Source organism: Leucopleurus acutus, assembly GCF_964270905.1.
Source record: "Leucopleurus acutus genome assembly, chromosome: 1".
In the NCBI taxonomy this organism is placed as follows: Eukaryota; Metazoa; Chordata; class Mammalia; order Artiodactyla; family Delphinidae; genus Leucopleurus; species Leucopleurus acutus.
Genome location: NC_139142.1, coordinates 62,556,513 through 62,578,019, shown reverse-complemented (window position 1 = coordinate 62,578,019; position 21,507 = coordinate 62,556,513). Strand labels below are relative to the sequence as shown.

Genomic DNA, 21,507 nt, shown 5'->3' with positions numbered 1-21,507 from the left:
AGTATACTTCTCTTTAGTGGATAAATACTAACTTTTATATATATATATATATATTTAACATCTTTATTGGATTATAATTGCTTTACAATGGTGTGTTAGTTTCTGCTTTATAACAAAGTGAATCAGCTATACATATACATATATCCCCATATCTCCTCCCTCTTGCATCTCCCTCCCACCCTCCCTATCCCACCCCTCTAGGTGGTCACAAAGCACCGAGCTGATCTCCCTGTGCTGTGCAGCTGCTTCCCACTAGCTATCTATTTTACATTTGGTAGTATACTTTTAAATGCTCATTTACTATTCTTAGAATTTCTGCATTGTGGATACTACTGATATGTTTCAAATTCTTTTAGATATTAATATTTGTGAAGTTTTCTCTCCAAGCAGTTTTTTTTTTTTAAATAAATTTATTTATTTACTTCTGACTGCACTGGGTCTCTGTTGCTGCAGGCAGGCTTTCTCTAGTTGTGGCAAGTAGGGTCTACTCTTTGTTGCGGTGCACGGGCTTCTCATAGTGGTGACTTCTCTTGTTGCGGAGCACAGGCTCTAGGTGCCCAGGCTTCAGTAGTTGTGGCATGCGGGCTCAGTAGTTGTGGCACACAGGGTTAGCTGCTCCACGGCATGTGGGATCTTCCCAGACCAGCGCTCGAACCCATACCCCCTGCATTGCCAGGCGGATTCTTAACCACTGCACCACCAGGGAAGCCTGGTCTCCAAGCATTTCTTTCTCTTACTTTGATAAATCTTACAGGGAAAATATTTTGCTTCCACAAAAATCCTATCAAATACTTGTACTAAATTAATTCACGTGAACCCAAAGATACTTCTATGTTATGATGGCTATGGGTATGAGAACAAAATTTTAAGATTCAGGAGCCCTATAGTTAAGCTAACACATACAGACATCCAAAAGTAGGGAATAAACACTTTTTACATATAATACTTTCAAAATTTTGTCTTTATTTTCCTTTATATATTGCACCTGAGTGGATTATTCTAGTTCAACAGCTGCCTTATTATGCTGCTGAACTACGTTCTCAACACTCATCTGCTTGCTGAATGACATTTGTGTGCGTTTGTTATTATTGCAGCTCTATTATAATTATTTAGAATCACCATTAATTGAATGTTCATAAGAACCAAACACTAGACACTTTATGTAATGATATCTCATTAATCCTCACAACCATCCTAAAAGGAGTGTTCATTGATCTCATTTGAAAAATAAAGAAATGGGTCAAGTAATGTGCTTAGGTTAGAAAGAGGAAAAACGGAGTTTCCAACTTCCATATGCCTATTTCCAAAATTTTGCTTTTATACTATTCTGTTCAAAGAACAGTATGCATGTTTTTACACTTCTCTATCTTTCTTTTGATATAATCTTCTTTAGTCCCTCTCATATAAGAGGATGATGAAGAAATTATAAAGTTCTTCACAGATAGACGCTATTCCCACACGAGATACATAAACTTCTTCACCTCTGCCCTCCTATTTCTCTCATACTTAGCCAACAACTGTATAATTATATTTATGGTGGTGTGGAAAGAGATAAAATTATAGAAAATTAAAAAGACAAGTTTGTGAACCACTCGAAAGTACTCCTAAATTATCACTATTATAGTTTAGATTTAATCTCATACAAAATGTAAATTTAAATATATTCATCTTTTTTATTCAGTCATACAAAGATGAAAGAAATCATGTATACTATTAACTACACAGAAGAAAGCAGAATATAAATCCTATGTCATACTGATATTACATAATTATGCTTTTTATTCCAGAAAAAGGAAATCATTTTATTTATAATTTTTTTAAAAAATCATCATTAGTCTCTAAAGGTGGAGGTCAGATATTACTGTCCCCATTATAAGTAGAAAAACATCAGCACACAGGTTAAATATTTTTTCCAAAAGATAAAAATCCTATATCTAACATCTCTTTTCCTAATGAAATTTAGCAACTGATTACAAACATTTCTGTTCAAAAAGTAACAAATGATCAGTATATATTACATACAGGAAAATAAGTATTATTTTTTAACAGAAGAAATATTCTGAAAGAGCTTCTATTAACTAGTCAATCATCTCAGTTTCCTGAATATAGGGCAAGCATGAATGTCTGAAGGAACACTTGCCAGGAATTATCATCTTGCTTTCTCTGTACATACTTTTACTCTTTCTCAAAATATTCATGTTTTAATATTTCCCTTGTAAACAGTTCATGCAAACACCTGGGGAGGTAAATATAAGCAAATTCCTCAGGGTTAACAACTAATGAAAATTAACTGCAGAACAGGTACCAACACCAGTTGCTTCTGTCTGGAACTCTTAAAAAAAAAAAAAAAAAACTTTCTTTTTTCAGCTGTGACTAACTCAGCAACTAAGAGAGAGAGATCAAATTCTTCAATTCTTCTAAACCATACTAAAATAGTCAACATAAAAAATAGTGAATTATCTTTAATTAGCAGTAGATAGAATAGTTCAACCTTTAGAAACTGATTTCTAAATTCTTTACTATGCTTTTCAAGACACAAGGTCTAATCCTGACTTTCTCCAATTCTCTAAAATTCTCAATAAAGATCAGAATACTCCTATCACTATTTGATTTGAAAGACAGAATGAAGAGCATGGGGTTATTTGAAAAGCATGTGTGTCCCTCATTTTTATCATTGTGCCAAAAATGAAACAAATTTTAGCAGAGTATCAAATGTTGTTGCTTCCTTCTGTTTATTTAGCAATGAAAATGTGTCCCACCCCAATCCAAAGCAAATGCTGTAGAACAACAATTTATAAAATATTTAAAACTATTTTATATAAGTTTTCAATGAAAAGCAGTTAAAGCAGAAAACTCCTTAGGTATGTAACAGTTCTATGAATTTACCCTCTCAAGTAATAATGTTTTGTTGTTGTTTTTTAATTCTCCATTTGTGTAAATCTCCCAGAAATTAAAATTTTCATGTTTGCAAACACAGTGAATATTGTACCAACTGTGGTATCAAATGCATAAAAACATAATTTTATCTGTACCTAAAAATAATATGTGTACCTCAGAAAATAATTAAGAATTAAGTCAGTTATATTTTTAGGTTAAAAAGTGCAATTAAGTTTTTGAAAAGCATGGTAGATTCACAGTGTTTGTTAATATTCAATATATTCCTTTGTATGTTCCAAAAATTAATTTTGGAAAAAAAGTTACATTGGCAGGTACTTACCTCAAAAATAAAAAGTATAGCATCCAATTCCTCCCTTTGAGACTTGTGACCTAAAACATTTTTATAGAAAAATATTTTAAACATTATCATTTTGTCCTCAATGTCAGCAACCACTTAAAAAGCTTAAAATATTTCAAGCACTGAAGTTTTTTTTCTCATTGATTCTTTAATAAAATGTTTAAAGTATATTCTGTTCAATGTATAGACAATATCATAGCATCTCTCTCTACTCTTTTTAGACAGCTAAATTTAGATTCTACATATTTATGTCTAAAACAAATCATAATATATTGTGGAGAACTCTAAATGAACTCTAAAAATGAATTTATGAAAATGACTGCTCAAACCTGACATATGCCCCTAGGGCAGAGCAAAGGTGAGAAAACAAGTAAACCTGACCAGAGAAAAAGGAAATCTAAGCCTTCTCAAAATAATAAGGATATTACTACTAACCCATAGTGTGAGAGGGGTGTTCTACAAGCTGTCTAACAAAAAGCAGTGAAATAATACTAAAATTCCAATGTCCAAGAGTATATTTTTAAGTGAATGTTTATGACAATTATTTGAAACATCAACATAAGCCAAGACTGATTTTAACATCTTACCTTTCTGTTTAAGACTAGCTTCAATAGTAACAAAATTCTCAAAAAACACATAATATATATGTGAAAAATGTTGGTCAAAAAACTGTTTAAGATCGATGGACTCTGCATTCTCTGAAAAATAAATGAAAACAGTTTTTAGTGATTACTATTTATATCACGTTCAGCAAGTATTTACTGTGGCATGTTTCCTTCAAAAATGCCAAAGAACTGCTCTTAAAATTCTATTAAAATATTTAAGAGATGTGTTTATATATTTATATCCTTGTTCTCACAACTTTATCTTTTAAAGATTTTAATTTTAAAAACTGGTCAAATCAGGTTATCATAATCTTTGTTTACTAAAAGAAAACAATGCCTCAGAAAGTTTTATCCAAAATCATTAAAAAAGAAGTCAAATTCTATTTTCAATTCACAGCTATGCTCTCCTAACTTTTCCCCCAAGACAGTTAAAAATCAGTATTTCTAAGAGTAATAATACATGTCTAAAATACATTTACTTTAAATATCTAACAATAGGCTTTGCAAATAGGCACTTAAGTATTATAAAACTCAGGTAATACTGTTCTCTAAGAACTGTCAGTATAGTCCAAGGCAGAGAAACTGAACATTTAACTGTATGCAGAGCAGAAAGTGTTGGGTACTAACACAAAATTACTTTCAAAACTCAATGAGGGGTGAAGGTGGGGAAAGAACAAACGCCTGACAGAGAATGTATTATCTGAAAAGACCTCTATGGACAGGAAGGACTTTGGACATAAAGTGGTGGGTTTGAATGAGAAAGACATTCTCGGCATAAACAAAGACATTGAAGTGAGGAAAGCAGGATAGGATGCAGAAAAATAATTCATTTTGGCTAGCTTTGAGCATTTTGATAAAAATAAAATAGAAAAAGTATCCTTGATATGTCAAAAAATATCATAAGTGCAAACTAAGGAAATGGGATTTATTATTTAAAGCAAGATATCTACATCGTAGGTGTATATGTACTTATGCATTTTATTGTTTGGCTTATTTTCGGGGGGGTGAGAAAGTTGGGGAAAAGGGGAGGAATTAAGAACTTTTACTTTATATACTTCCTACTACTCAAATTCCTTTACAAAAAGCACATGTCTCTTTTATAATAAACAAATTTGAAAAAAGCAACTGGAAGAACAAAGATTTTTTGAACCTGGGAGTAAAATGAAGAATAAACTACTAACTGCTGATAAACTCAAGTTAAACATCAATTAATTTCACGGAATGCTCTAAGGCTGAATGGAAAATTTCAGAATAAAGTTAAATAGTAACAACATACAGACAGCACTTTAAACTCTGGTGTATTATCTTACCCTATGAATATTCATAAATCTTTAATGACATCTCATCTATGGAATTTTCCAAGACTGTTTCCCTTTTGTTTTGCCCTCCCCAAGGAAGGAATGGATGCCCTCTCCTCTCTATTCCCTTGGGTTCTCTACATTTCTCTCTCATGGAAGTAATTATGTCTCAAGTGTTTCCTTGTCTTTTTTCCAGGACTAGTCTATAGTTTCTTTAGGATAGAAAGTGTGTCTACCTTAGTATTTCCAAAACCTAAGCACAGTGCTGAGCACATATGTACTCAAATGTGTTTTATTATTAATCAAATAAATTATTTTAATGTTATTGTATTCATTTCGTAGCTTGGAAATTTTTATCTTGGAAAAGACTGCATAACCTACTGACAGGCAAAATAGCACTGCTTCATCTTGACTGGAATTAGAACACCCAGATTCCATTCCTACCTGTAACACTATCTGTGTACATTTTCACAGAACTAGGGGAAAAAACAATAATAATGGCTAACACAAACAATGTTTTCTATATGCCAGAAACTCTTCTAAGTCCTTTATAGAAATTAATTCCTAAAGTCCTCAGAACAACACTATGAAATAAGTACTACTATTATCCCTAACTCTAAAGATGAGAAAACAAGTATAGAGAGTTTAAGTGATTCAGTTAGTAAGAAACAGAGTCATGGATTTAAACTCCACACAGTCTGGATTTAGTGTCCATGCTCTTAACCTCTATGTTATTCAGCTTCCAGTGTAATATTGATACATCTATAAGAAAAATAAGAAAAGAACACTAGTAGTTTATCTGTTATCTGCCTGTAAGAAGATAAGAATAACTGTCATTGAATACTAGTTAAACATATTTTAGAGACTACCAAAATAAAACACATACACTGAGATAAACAGGAGAAGTATTCTATTTTGCCCACTGAGTAGTCTGAAGTAACAAAGAACTATGAAATGAGAATGAAATAGACTGCTAAAATTACCGCTGAAATTCCTGAAATTAATGTTTCAAACAAAACTAATGTCCCAGGGGAAAGAAGAAAATGAGAACAATAACAAAGCAAAACAAAAAAGTCAAAACAAAACAAAAGCAAACATGAATCAACTCAAGATTTTGCAACATAAATTTAGGAGCCAAGATAGTCTCTCTCAATTTCCTTCCCATGGTACAGCATGTTACACAAAGCCTGGAAACTACATACTTGCTAATAAAAAATACTGCATCAAAATTAGGTCAATTTGTTTTTTACTCTGTATCTATTTGTAATGAACTAGTTAGCAAATAAAAACTCTTATAAAATATTTTTGTTCACCAATTCACAAAATTTACATAGTGGGGGAAAACCGGAAAAAAACACAAAAAAGGTGGATATAAGAGAATAAGAAGGTTTCACTTATTTAAAAAGAAGTCTCTCTATAAAACAGTAACACAGAAGAAAGGAAAATATAAAAGGAAGGAAATCCACAAAGAAAGAGATTATGGAAAAACTTCTACCCAATACCTTTCCCCAAAAAATGCCCCAAACCCTTTATGTTTTCTCTTTTTGTGAATGCCTCCAGTACTTTTAGTCAGCATGGCTCCTAATTATGTCACATTAGTTAGTACAACTGTCCCTCGGTATCAGCAAGTGATGGTTCCAGGAACCCATCAGATGCCAAAATTGGAGAATCCCTTATATAAAATGATATAGTATTTGCATATAACCTATGCACATCCTCCCATACACTTTACGTCACCTCTAGATTACTTATAATACCGGACACGATGTAAATGTTATGTAAATAGTTGCCTGGGTGCGGCAAATTCAAGTTCTGCTTTCTGGAATTCTCCAGAATTTTTTTGCCTGAGTATTTTTGATCCAAAGTAGGTTGAATCTGAGGATGTGGACCCACCCCTCCAAAATGGAGTGCCAACTGTATCATTCTCTTACAGATGCTGGATGCTCTTTGGGAGCAGAAAGCATGCCTTAGCTTCTTTTACCTTTCTAATTTTTTCAAAATTTTAATCTGAGGAAGTGCTTTGCATAGTGCTAAACTGATGGTTGGCACTTAAAAAAGGTTTAAGCATTCAAAAACTTCCCCCATTTTTAGAAATACTTCTGTTTGATTTGTAATGTTTGTAAATTAGTATTTCCTTAAAAAAATCAAATAAACATTTCAACCACAAATTAAGACTGAAGTTTCTGAGGTTTTAAAAAAACTTATTCAGGCTTAGGAATGCTTTGAAGACCTCTGGGAATACTAATCTTAAGTAGCAAAACAGTTCTAGACTTCATTTAGTATTCACAAATAAAATTTCAGATGTCTCTAGGATCTTTTTATGAATAAGCTTCAAGAAGCTAATTAATATATTTACTTCCTACTACATCTTTTGAAGACATCTAAGCTCTGTAACAAATCTATAATTAAAACTTACAAAATTCAGAAGGCCAGTTTACCTGACCTTAAATTTCAGACACCTGTACTAAATACTTCCCTAGAAAAGTTATCACATAACCCACGCTAGATGACCAAAAATTCAACAAATTTTGCAATACCATCATTCTTCTTCCTCATCTATTAAAAAAAAGCCACCATTTAGAACTTTTCCTCAAATGATGGCATTATAATACACTAATCTGTGAAGTGTATCACAAGTAATCTGCTCCTGATAATAAAGCACTGAACAATGCAAATTATTGCCTTAAAATAATCAATAATAATGAGGACTGATCCAACAATACACTGAATAACACAAAAAACTCTCTAATTGCAGAGACACAGAAATGCTGGATAAAAACAAATAATACAAGCTCAAAAAAAAAAAAGGAAGAGGAGAAAGAGTAGAAGTGAAGAAAAGAGAGTAAGTAGGGGGCTTCCCTGGTGGCGCAGTGGTTGAGAGTCCGCCTGCCGATGCAGGGGACATGGGTTCGTGCCCCAGAGCGGCTGGACCCATGAGCCAATGCCACTGAGCCTGCGCGTCCAGAGCCTGTGCTCCGCAACGGGAGAGGCCACAACAGTGAGAGGCCCGTGTACTGCAAAAAAAAAAAAAAAAAAAGAGTAAGTAGGAAAGGAGGAAGTAGGATGGAGGAAGAGGTGTCATGAGGGAGAGGAGGATGGTGAGAATGTGGTATAAAGGCAGGGAGGGGTTGAAGGGGAAATATGTAGGAAAGGAGATGGGAAGGAAGTAAGGATGAGGAGAAGGGAGAATGGGTAAGGGAAAAGAAACACAAAAATGTAGTATTAAAATATAAGCAATATGGAGTCAAGCACAAATAAGGGGGGAAGTAGAAGGGAAAAGTGGGAAGAAAACAGAAAGAAGGTGCAAGAGAAAAGAAGGGCGGTAAAACCACACAAACAGGCTGGAAAATTATAAACAATACATTATCAAGTTCTAAGTAAAGAGGAGGGTATATGAGAAGGGAGAAGAAATTGAGAAAAGGGAGGAAGAGAGGACAAAAGGAAGAAACAGAGAAATAGTAAGTTGGAAGACAGACTGATGCTATTACTCAGAATGTAGCACAGAAAAATAATAAGATGGAAACAGACTGCCTGAGAAGTCCCAAGAACAAAGATAAAATGTAAAGCAATATTCAAAGAAATAAGGTCTGAGTACTATCTAAAATTGGTGAAATATGTAAATAAATCTTCAGACTGAAAAAGCACAGTGATTCCCAAGCAGGATGAACACAAATCCACGGTCACATCCTAACTCCAAAAACAAAATGGAAATATTACAACCAAGAAAAGTTACCTACACAGAAATATCAAAACTAACAACAGACTTCTCATCAGCCCAATAGAGGCAAGAAGACAATGCAATTTTATACTGAAAGAACTAAGGGAAAATAATAGTCATCATAAAATTCTTATTCAGCTAAACTACTGTTCAATAAGATGAACATGAAAATAAAGAAAAGGCATTTTCTAACATAGAGTTTAACACTTAAAAACTCTCACTCAAAGAATTACAAAAGATAGATTTCTGAACGAATAGAAATAAACTCATGGAAGAGTGAGAAGCAAGAAGCAAAGATGAGCTAAGAAACTGGAAAATGTGTGGGTAGATCTCAATGAGCACTGACTGTTAACAAAAGTACTAATGCAAAAGGTTACTAACAAGGAGGAAGTAAAATAATAGGCAATAATGTGAAAGATGAAACAAATGCTGGAGAAAGTATTTTAAGATCTTATTTTATTTAAGAGGACAGTAGAAACAGTGATGAACTCTAGACTTCAATATTAGTATGCTATTGAAGTTTTCTGAGTTACCAATAAGAGAATAACAACAATGCATAACTTCTAATCATTAGAAGGGAAAAAGAATATAGAGAAGCTTATCAATCTAACAGACATGAGTAAAGAAAAGCACCCCAAAAAAAGTGAACGAGATGACGGAAATCAATATAAATATACAAGTAATTACAAAAAAGTTAATGGATTAAATGCCACAGTTAAGAGAGAGCTGTAATCATACTGGATTTAAAAACACACACAAAAGTCAAGCTACAAAGTATTTACTAAGAAAAGTATTTTTAACCCAAATACTAACCAAAAATACCAACAGTGATTGCTCAAAAAGAGACAAAAAGTAAACATTAAGGCAAGAATTAATACAATTAAAGAGTTCAATGTATTTTGACAAAAGGCTCTATTTACCAGAAAGCTTTCATTTCAATTTTGTATGAAGAGATATAAACAGCAAAAGCTGATAGATTTCTAAGGAAAAGCAAACCCATTTATAGTGTGGTAGCTTTTAACACATCTGTCTCATATTTAACAGAAGTAAGTAGTAAGTATACACAAGATTTGAACAACAAAATGAGCACTTTACCTATAAAACTCTAAATTCAAGAGACTATAAGTCTTCCCATGTAAAAGTAAGGTATTTATAAAAACTGAACTATTGGGGGCTTCCCTGGTGGTCCAGTGGGTTAACACTCTGCACTCCCAAAGCAGGGAGGCCGGGTTCAATCCCTGGTCAGGGACCTAGGTCCCGCGTGCCGCAACTAATAGCTCACATGGCGCAACTAAAAAAAGCCCACATGCAGCAAGGAAGATCCTGCACGCAGAAACAAAGATCCTGAATGCTACAACTAAGACCCGGCACAGCCAAATAAAAAAGTAAATAAATAAATAAGTAAATATTAAAAACAAGAAAAGTTTAAAAACTGAATTACTAAGGACACAAACTAAATAGAAAACGAACCAAGAATAACTTAGCACATACCATGCTCTCTGACCAAAACGAACTAAAATTAAGAATTAATAACTAGGGAATTCCCTGCTGGCACAGTGGTTAAGAATCTGCCTGCACGAGGAGGAGCTTCAACATGGCGGAAGACTAAGACGCGGAGATCACCTTCCTCGCCACAAATACATCAGAAATACATCTACATGTGTAACAGCTCCTACAGAACACCTACTGAACACTCACAGAAGACCTCAGACTTCCCAAAAAGCAAGAAACTCCCCAAGTACCTGGGTAGGGCAAAAGAAAAAACAGAGACAAATGAATAGGGACACGACCTACATCTCTGGAAGGGAGCTGTGAAGGAAGGTTTCCACACATTAGGAAAGCCCTTCGCGAGCGGAGACGGCGGGTGGCAGAGGGGGGAAGCTTCGGAGCCACGGAGGACAGCACAGCAACAGGGGTGCGGAGGGCAAAGTGGAGAGATTACTGCACAGTCAATCGGTGTCGACCAGCACTCACCAGCCCGAGAGGCTCGTCTGCTCACCCGCCTGGGCGGGCAGGGGCTGGGAGCTGAGGCTTGGGCTTCGTAGGTTGGATCCCAGGGAGACGACAGGGATTGGCTGCATAAACATAGCCTGAAGGGGGCTAGTGCACCACAGCTAGCTGGGATGGAGTCCGGGGAAAGGTCTGGAGCTGCCGAAGAGGCAAGACACTTTTTCTTGCCTCTTTGTTTCCTGGTCTGCGAGGAGAGGGGATTAAGAGCACCACTTAAAGGAGCTCCAGGGACGGGCGCAAGCTGCGGCTATCAGCGCAGACCCCAGAGACAGGTATGAGACACTAAGGCTGCTGCTGCAGCCACCAAGAAGCCTGTGTGTGAGCACAGGTCACTATCCACACCTCCCCTCCCGGGAGCCTGTGCAGCCCGCCACTGGTAGGGTCCCATGATCCAGGGACAACTTCCCCAGGAGAACACACGGCATACCTCATACTGCTGCAACATCATGCTGGCCTCTGCCGCCGCAGGCTCGCCCCGCACTCCATACCCCTCCCTCCCCGCAGCCTGACTGAGCCAGAGCCCCCAAATCAGTGGCTCCTTTAACCCTATCCTGTCTGAGCGAAGAACAGACACCCTCAGGCGACCTACATGCAGAGGCGGGGCCAAATCCAAAGCTGAACCCCAGGAGCTGTGCAAACAAAGAAGAGAAAGGGAAATCTCTCCGAGCAACCTCAGGAGCAGCGGATTAAATCTCCACAGTCAACTTGATGTACGCTGCATCTGTGGAATACCTGAATAGACAAGAATCATCCCAAATTCAGGAGGTGGACTTTGGGAGGAACGAAATATATATTTTTTTTCCGTTTTTCTCTTTTTGTGAGAGTGTATGTGTATCCTTCTGTGTGTGATTTTATCTGTTTAGCTTTGCTTTTACCATTTGTCCTAGGGTTCTGTCTGTCCGTTGTTTTTCGTTTTTTGGTGTTTTTGTTTAGTATAGTGTTTAGTGCTTCTTATCATTGGTGGATTTGTTTTCTGGTTTGGTCACTCTCTTCTTTTGTTCCTTTTCTTAATTTTTATTACTTACAAAAAATTTCTTTTTAATAATTATTTTTTATTTTAGTAACTTTTATTTTATCTTCTTCATTCTTTCTTTTTTTTCTCCGTTTTATTCTGAGCCATGCGGATGACAGGCTCTTGGTGCTCCAGCCAGGCATCAGGGCTGTGCCTCTGAGGTGGGAGACCCAAATTCAGGACACTGGTCCACAAGAGACCTCCCAGGTCCACATAATATCAAAGGCAAAAATCTCCCAGAGATCTCCATCTCAACGCCAAGACCCACCTCCACTCAACGACCACCAAGGTATAGTGCTGGACACCCTATGCCAAACAACTAGCAACACAGGAACAGAACCCCACCCATTAGCACAGATGCTGCCTAAAATCATAAGGCCAGAGACACCACAAAACACACCACCAGACGTGGACCTGCCCACCAGAAACAAAAGATCCAGCCTCATCCACTAGAACACAGGCACTAGTCCCCTCCACCAGGAAGCCTACACAACTCACTAAACCAACCTTAGCCACTGCGGACAGACACCAAAAACAACAAGAACTACGAACCTGCAGCCTGCGAAAAGGAGACCCCGAACACAGCAAGTTAAGCAAAATGAGAAGACATAGAAACACACAGCAGATGAAGGAGCAAGGTAAAAATCCAACAGACCTAACAAATGAAGAGGAAATAGGCAGTCTACGTGAAAAACAATTCTGAGTAATGACAGTAAACATGATCCAAAATCTTGGAAACAGAATGGAGAATATACAAGAAACATTTAACAAGGAACTAGAAGAACTAAAGAGCAAACAAACAATGGTGAACAACACAATAAATGAAAATAAAAATTCTCTAGAAGGAATCAATAGCAGAATAACTGAGGCAGAAGAATGGACAAGTGACCTGGAAGATAAAATAGTGGAACTAACTACTGCAGAGCAGAATAAAGAAAAAAGAATGAAAAGAACTGAGGACAGTCTCAGAGACCTCTGGGTCAACATTAAAAACACCAACATTCAAATTATAGGGGTTCCAGAAGAAGAAGATAAAAAGAAAGGGACTGAGAAAATATTTGAAGAGATTATAATTGAAAACTTCCCTAATATGGGAAAGGAAATAGTTAATCACGTCCAGGCAGCACAGAGTCCCACACAGGATAAATCCAAAGAGAAACACACCAAGACACATATTAATCAAACTATCAAAAATTAAATACAAAAAAAAATATTAAAAGCAGCAAGGGAAAAACAACAAATAACATACAAGGGAATCCCCATAAGGTTAACAGCTGATCTTTCAGCATTAACTCTGCAAGCCAGAAGGGAGTGGCAGGACATATTTAAAGTGATGAAGGGGAAAAACCTACAACCAAGATTACTCTACCCAGCAAGGATTTCATTCAGATTTGATGGAGAAATTAAAAATTTACTGACAAGCAAAAACTAAGAGAATTCAGCACCACCAAACCAGCTTTACAACAAATGCTAAAGGAACTTCTCTAGGCAGTAAACATGAGAGAAGGAAAACACCTACAATAACAAACACAAAACAATTAAGAATATGGTAATAGGAACATATATATCAATAATTACCTTAAACGTAAATGGATTAACTGCTCCAACCAAAAGACAGAGACTGGCTGAATGGATACAAAAACAAGACCCGTATATATGCTGTCTACAAGAGACCCACTTCAGCCCTAGCAACACATACAGACTGAAAGTGAGGCGATGGAAAAAAGATATTCCATGCAAATGGAAATCAAAAGAAAGGTGGAGTAGCAATTCTCATGATCAGAAAACAGACTTTAAAACAAAGACTATTACAAAAGACAAAGAAGGCCACTACATAATGATCAAGGGATCAATCCAAGAAGAAGATACAATTGTAAATATGTATGAACCCAACATAGGAGGCACCTCAATACATAAGGCAAATACTAACAGCCATAAAAGGGGAAATTGACAGTAACACAATCACAGTAGGGGACTTTAACACCCCACTTTCACCAATGGACAGATCATCCAAAATGAAAATAAGGAAACACAAGCTTTAAATGATACATTAAACAAGATGGACTTAATTGATATTTATAAGACATTCCATCCAAAAACAACAGAATACACTTTCAAGTGCTCATGGAACATTCTCCAGGATACATTATAGCTTGGGTCACAAATCAAGCCTTGGTAAATTTAAGAAAATTGAAATCGTATCAAGTATCTTTTCCAACCACAATGCTATGAGACTAGATATCAATTACAGAAAAAATCTGTAAAAAATATAAACACATGGAGGCTAAACAATACACTACTTAATAACCAAGAGATCACTGAAGAAATCAAAGAGGAAATCAAAAAATACCTAGAAACAAATGACAATGAAAACATGACGACCGAAAACCTATGGGATGCAGCAAGAGCAGTTCTAAGAGGGAAGTTTATAGTAGTACAATCCTACCTCAGGAAACAAGAAACATCTCAAATAAACAACCTAACATTACACCTAAAGCAATTAGAGAAAGAAGACCAAAAACACCCCAGAGTTAGCAGAAGGAAAGAAATCATAAAGATCAGATCACAAATAAATGAAAAAGAAATGAAGGAAACAATAGCAAAGATCAATAAAACTAAAAGCTGGTTCTTTGAGAAGATAAACAAAATTGATAAACCATTAGCCAGACTCATCAAGAAAAAAAGGGAGAAGACACAAATCAATAGGATTAGAAATGAAAAAGGAGAAGTAACAACTGACACTGCAGAAATACAAAGGATCATCAGAGATTACTACAAGCAACTATATGCCAATAAAATGGACAACCTGGAAGGAATGGACAAACTCTCAGAAATGCACAACCTTCCGAGACTGAACCAGGAAGAAATGGAAAATATGAACAGACCAATCACCAGCACTGAAATTGAAACTGGGATTAAAAATCTTCCGACAAACAAAAGCCCAGGACAAGATGGCTTCACAGGCAGATTCTATCAAACATTTAGAGAAGAGCTAACACCTAGCCTTCTCAAAGTCTTCCAAAATACAGCAGAGGAAGGAACACTCCCAAACTCATTCTACGAGCCCACCATCACCCTGATACGAAAACCAGACAAAGATATCACAAAGAAAGAAAACTACAGGCCAACAGCACGGATGAACATAGATGCAAAAACCCTCAACAAAATACTAGCAAACAGTATTCAACAGCAAGTTAAAAGGATCATACACCATGATCAAGTGGGATTTATCCCAGGAATGCAAGGATTCTTCAATATACACAAATCGATCAATGTCATACACAATATTAACAAACTGAAGGAGAAAAACCATATGATCATCTCAATAGATGCAGAGAAAGCTTTCGACACAATTCAACACCCATTTGTAGGCATAGAGGGAACTTTCCTCAACATAATAAAGGCCATATACAACAAAGCCACAGCCAGCATCGTCCTCAATGGTGAAAAACTGAAACCATTTCCACTAAGATCAGGAAGAAGACAAGGTTGTCCACTCTCACCACTACTATTCAACACAGATTTGGAAGTTTTAGCCACAGCAATCAGAGAAGAAAAAGAAATAAAAGGAATCCAAATAGGAAAAGAAGAAGTAAAGCTGTCACTGTTTGCATATGACATGATACTATACATAGAGAATCCTAAAGATGCTACCAGAAAACTACTAGAGCTAATCAATGAATCTGGTAAAGTAGGATACAAAATTAACACACAGAAATCTCTTGCATTCCTATACACTAATGATCAAAAATCTGAGAGAGAAATTAAGGAAATACTCCCATGTACCACTGCAACAAAAAGAATCAAATACCTAGGAATAAACCTACCTACAGAGACAAAAGACCTGTATGTGGTAAACTATAAGACACTGATGAAAGAAATTAAAGATGATACAAATAGGTGGAGAAATATACCATGTTCTTGGATTGGAGGAATCAACATTTTGAAAATGACTATACTACCCAAAGCAGTCTACAGATTCAGTGCAATCCCTATCAAACTACCAATGGCATTTTTCAAGAACTAGAACAAAAAATTTCACAATTTGAATGGAAACACAGAACACCCCGAATAGCCAAAGCAATCTTGAGAAAGAAAAATGGAGCTAGAGGAATTAGGCTCCCGGACTTCAGACTATACTACAAAGCTACAGTAAGCCAGACAGTATGGTATTGCCACAAAAACAGAAATTTAGATCAATGGAACAGGACAGAAAGCCCAGAGATAAACCCACGCGCATATGGTCACCTTATCTTTGATAAAGCAGGTGACAATATACAATGGAGAAAGGCAGCCTCTTCAATAAGTGGTGCTGGGCAAACTGGACAGCTACATGTAAAAGAATGAAATCAGAACACTCCCTAACACCATACACAAAAATAAACTCAAAATGAACTAAAGACCTAAATGTAAGGCCAGACACTTTCAAAGTCTTAGAGGAAAACATAGGAAGAACACTATTTGACATAAATCACAGTAAGATCCCTTTTGACCCACTCTTAAAGAAATGGAAATGAAAACAAAAATAAACAAATGGGACCTAATGAAACTTAAAAGCTTTTGCACAGCAAAGGAAAACATAAACAAGATGAAGAAAAAACCCTCAGAATGGGAGAAAATAGTTGCAAATGAAGCAACTGACAAAGGATTAATCTCCAAAATATACAAGCAGCTCATGCAGCTCAATATCAAAAAACAAACGACCCACTCCAAAAATAGGCAAAAGACCTAAAAAGACATTTCTCCAAAGAAGATATACAGATTGCCAACAAACATATAAAAGGATGCTTAACATCAGTGAGCAGTAGAGAAATGCAAATCAAAACTACAATGCGGTATCACCTCACACCAGTCAGAATGGCCATCATCCAAAAGTCTACAAACAATAAATGCTGGAAAAGGTGTGGAGAAAAGGGAACCCTCTTGCACTGTTCCTGGGAATGTAAATTGATACAGCCACTATGGAGAATAGTATGGAGGTTCCTTAAAAAACTAAAAATAGAGCTACCAGATGACCCAGCAATCCCACTAGTGGGCACATACCTTCAGAAAACCATAATTCAAAGAGTCATGTACCACAATGTTCACTGCAGCACTATTTACAATAGTCAGAACATGGAAGCAACCTAAGTGTCCATGACAGATGAATGGATAAAGAACATGTGGCACATTTATACAGTGGAATATTAGCCATAAAAAGAAGCGAAATTGAGTTATCTGTAGTGAGGTGGATGGACCTAGAGTCTGTCATATAGAGTGAAGTAAGTCAGAAAGAGAAAATAAATACCGTATGCTAACACATATATATGGAATCTAAAAAGAAAAAAAAATGGTTCTAAGAACCTAGGGGCAGGATGAGAATAAAGACGCAGACATAGAGAATGGACTTGAGGACACAGGGAGGGGAAAGGGTAAGCTGGGACGAAGTGAGAGGTTGGCATGGACATATATACACTAACAAATGTAAAACAGATAGCTAGTGGGAAGCATCCACATAGTACAGGGAGATCAGCTCGGTGCTTTGTGACCACCTAAAGGGGTGGGATAGGGAGGATGGGAGGGAGATGCAAGAGGGAGGGGATACAGGGACATATGTATACGTACAGCTGATTCCCTTTGTTATACAGCAGAAACTAACACACCATTGTAAAGCAATTATACTCCAATAAAGATGTTAAAAAAAAGAAGAGAAAAAGGTAGAGGAAACAGATGAAATTAATTTGAATATATTATATTTAACCAATATATCAAAAATATTATTTCAATATATAATAAAAATTATCAGTGACATAAAAAAACCCTTAAACATAAAGTAAAATAAAAATTATTCTCTTGCTTTCAAAGATTCGACATAGGCACAGAGGAAATGAGGAGATACAGTGAAAAAGATAATCTTATAAACAAAGATACAATGTCTGATTTAAGAGCAATATCAATTCTGTTTTATCAAACATACCAGAAGCATAGAGACATAAAGATAAGGCAAACAGTTATAATCACTTATGTTTACTTAACAGTTTACATTTGCATAGATAGCACTTTTACAGTTACACAAACATATATTATTCATTCTCCATGAATATATATATATATTTTTTTTTTCGATATGCGGGCCTCTCACTGTTGTGGCCTCTCCCGTCGCAGAGCACAGGCTCTGGATGCGCAGGCTCAGAGGCCATGGCTCATGGGCCTAGCTGCTCCGCGGCATGTGGGATCCTCCCGGACCAGGGCACGAACCTGTGTCCCCTGCATCGGCAGGTGGACTCTCAACCACTGCGCCACCAGGGAAGCCCTCCACGAATATATTTTTGAAATAGGTATATTATTTCCACTTTCTGAGGAAATTAAGCCTGAGAGAAGTTAGGTAACAAGTCCAGGTCACACAAAGCTATTAAACAGTTCCAAATCAGCTTTTCTGATCCCTCAATCAACACCACCGTATTAGCTACACTTCAGGCGGTACACCAAAGCATAATATAACCTTGTGGCCAATTTTAATCAAATTCATTCTGAAAGAACGGTATTTTTAAAGAATTATTTGAAAGCTACACAGTCCTGTAGAGGCTGAGATAGATACTCTGAAGTTTTAGGATAGTGAAAATTTTTAGTTTGCTACTTCATGACCTCTTGCCTGAATTTTATTAGTAGCCTCCTACCTAATCTCACACCATTTGAAGGCCACTTTTTATCCGTCCTCCACATATTGCTACCAGAATAATTTACCAAACCTGAGTCCAACTACCGGTATCACTCATCAGCTTAAAATACTTAAGGCATTTCCTACCGTAAACAGGATAAGCCTGGGTTCCTTCACATGATATACAAGTCCTATTTTTCTTTCCTAACTTCCTAATATCTGTCCACTACCCACTACACAGTAAGAAACTAAATTATGATACATCCATACAAATGAATAGGCAGCCACTAAAAATATTCATAAAAGAACATTTTAATAAAACTGAAAAACATTAAGTATAGTTTAAAAAGCAAGTTATAAGTAGGTAATATCAGCAAGTTAGTGGAATAAGGAACTCTGAAAATCTTTTCCTCCATTAAAAACAGCTAAACAAAAGCAAAAACAGTAAAAATCAACCTTTTCATAGACCTGGAAATTAATCAAAGGCTCGCAACAATCAAGCACATTTTTTCAAGAAAAATGGATGAATCTCAATAAGAACAGTTAGCTCTGTGGCATTTCAAACTTACTGTGTTCCCATTCCCCATCCTCATCTCCATAGCAGCCTTAAAAACCAACAGCCCAGGATCACAGTGAGAAACAGCAGCCTATGGGTCACTAGAGGAGTCAGAACAGAATTGGAGTTCTTTCAAAGCTTCACTCTAAGAGAAATGTCATTATTTGACTTATCTAGCTGCTCCTTCGAAAATCCAGCTTGCAAAGCTTGTCTTTATTTGAGTAACTCAGAACTCACACACTGCAACAGCTTTTCCCCTGGAGACATTTGTGGAAAACAATCAGTGGCAATTATTTAACACCACAGCTGCCTGAGGCAGCAATCACTGATGAGGCAAACAACTAACCAAAAAAAACTTAAAAGGAAAAATATAGAGAATGTGCTATCCATAGGGAACTTTAAAGAGCTACGACATATTAAGGGGAGTATAGAAAGCCATGAGCTGAGCTGCAAGCATACTAAGGAAAGTCTGGAAAAAGATTTAAACTTTCACCTCTGTCTGATCTTGAGGTTACACAAGAAAGATGTGAAGGCTAAAAAAGTATTGTAAACTGTTTCTTGAATACTGACAGTATGTCCCAATACACACAGAGAGCTCCTTCGCAAAGACTAGGAAACTTACTGACTCCAGGCTTGTAAGGAAGTATCCGTGCAGTCATTAGCTGACCACTAAGTTGAACGAGTAAAGAATGTGGTGGTCACATAGGAGAAAGAAAATACACTGCACATAGTTCAGGAAAGTCATTAAAGAATCACACAGCAACAATAACAACAGAAACAACAGACCCTGGGGGAGAGGGAGAAAGTGGTTTCCAGAGTTGCTGTATTATTTAAAACGTCAGTTTTTCAACAAAATTACAAGACACACAAAGAAACAAGAAAGTATGCCCCTGCCGTGGTGCAACTAAGCCCATGCACCACAACTGCTGAGCCTGCGCTCTACAGCCTGCGAGCCACAACCACTGAGCCCATGTGCCACAACTATTGAAGCCACATACCTAGAGCCTGGGCTCCGCAGCAAAGAGAAGCCACTGCAACGAGAAGCCCAGGCACCGCAACAAAGAGGAGCCCCCACTCATCGCAACTAGAGAAAGCCTGCGTGCAGCAATGAAGACCCAAGCAGCCAAAAATAAATAAGTAAATATAAATAAATTAAAAAAAAAAAAAAAGGAAAGTATGCCCCAGCTCTCACGTGGAGGCAGGGAAGTTTGGCCTTTGGGAATGATCACTAAGACTCAGAAAGGAGACCTGGGCCTTGGGCTCCCAGAGAAAAAGAAGAAAAAGAAGGTAGTCAAAGAACCAGAGACTCAATACTAGGTTTTAAATAGTGACAATTACTTCAGAGAGGTTTGTCCCACAAGAGCCATACCACCCTCGAAGAATGTGGTCCAAGAGCAGGCACCCAAAATGCCTCTAGTGAAGAAAAAGAACTGTCATAGCCCTGTGAGGAGCCCCTAGAACCTGAGGCCACGTTACATGCTGGACGGACTGAGCTGTCACCCAGCCGCAGGAAGCAGGCACTTGGTCCATCCAAGTCACTCAGTGGGGAGAAGAGGAAGTCCATGTCCCCTGGCTTGAGGGTGAAGACCTCCCCAGACCCCATGCAGGTCGAGGAGGTAACCACAGCTGGCAAGAAGCTCAAAAAACACAAGAAGGAGAAAAAGGCCCAGGAAGCTACAGCCTTCTCAGCCAGGGACCCTTGGTTCTGAGAGGCCAGGGATGCTTTGTACACTTGCTCAGTTGGGAAAGATGGCATCTGGGAGCAGGCAGCCTCGGGACAGAAACAGAAGTAGGGGAGCCCCAGGGAACACAACGTGAAGATGAAGCAACATGGAGATGAAGGAGAAAAAGAAAATCCACCAGGAGGGAGATACCCCTCCTGGGGCACCCTGAGCTCTCCAGGTCCGGGTTGAGCAGCCCTAGGAAAGAAAGTAAAAAGAAGCCAGTCAAAGTTGAAGCTCCAGAATACATCCCAACAGGAGATGGCCCCAAGGCTCCTGTGAAGAAGAAAATGAAGTCCAAGAAAAAAGCAGAGCAGGCAGACATTGAGGAGCCAGCTCTGAAGAGGAAGAAGAGGCAGGAGAGCAGAGTAGGAGGAGAACCTTGGGATGAGGAGCACAACACGGACTTGGAGGTGGTGTTGGAAAAGAAAGGCAACAAGGACAACGCACACATAGGCCAGGTGCGGCCTGGTCCTCATCCCTCCAGTGCATCTTCCCTCCCCTAGATGCACACTCGCCTACTGCCAAGCCACAAGATCCTGGTCCCAGAGGCGTTAGGGACTCCAAAGGCCACCAGGCCAGCCTCTGCCACACCTCCAGCAGCAGGGAGCCCGTGGTCTCCAACACTTCATGCCACAACTTTGGCTGAGGGGCTTTCTGGTCCTTCAGAATCCCAGGCTGAGGCTGTCCTCCTCGTAACTGCTGCAGGGGGAGA

At 37.6% G+C, this 21,507-nt stretch overlaps 1 protein-coding gene and 1 pseudogene across 2 annotated transcripts in view; one reads left to right on the top strand and one right to left on the bottom strand.

Annotated features, from left to right (window-relative positions):
• Positions 1-21,507, bottom strand: part of RALGAPA1 (Ral GTPase activating protein catalytic subunit alpha 1) — a 220,419-nt gene that overhangs the window by 171,869 nt on the left and 27,043 nt on the right. Inside the window, exons 2-3 of the mRNA XM_082844727.1 lie at positions 3,823-3,933; positions 3,218-3,267 (exon numbers count right to left, since the gene is read on the bottom strand). Of these exons, the coding sequence (XP_082700853.1) occupies positions 3,218-3,267; positions 3,823-3,933 (161 nt within the window). The remainder of the gene's footprint in view (positions 1-3,217; positions 3,268-3,822; positions 3,934-21,507) is intronic.
• LOC309960367 (lysine-rich nucleolar protein 1-like) lies at positions 19,710-21,298 on the top strand (annotated as a pseudogene). The gene has a single exon. The product of its transcript is annotated as a lysine-rich nucleolar protein 1-like (transcript).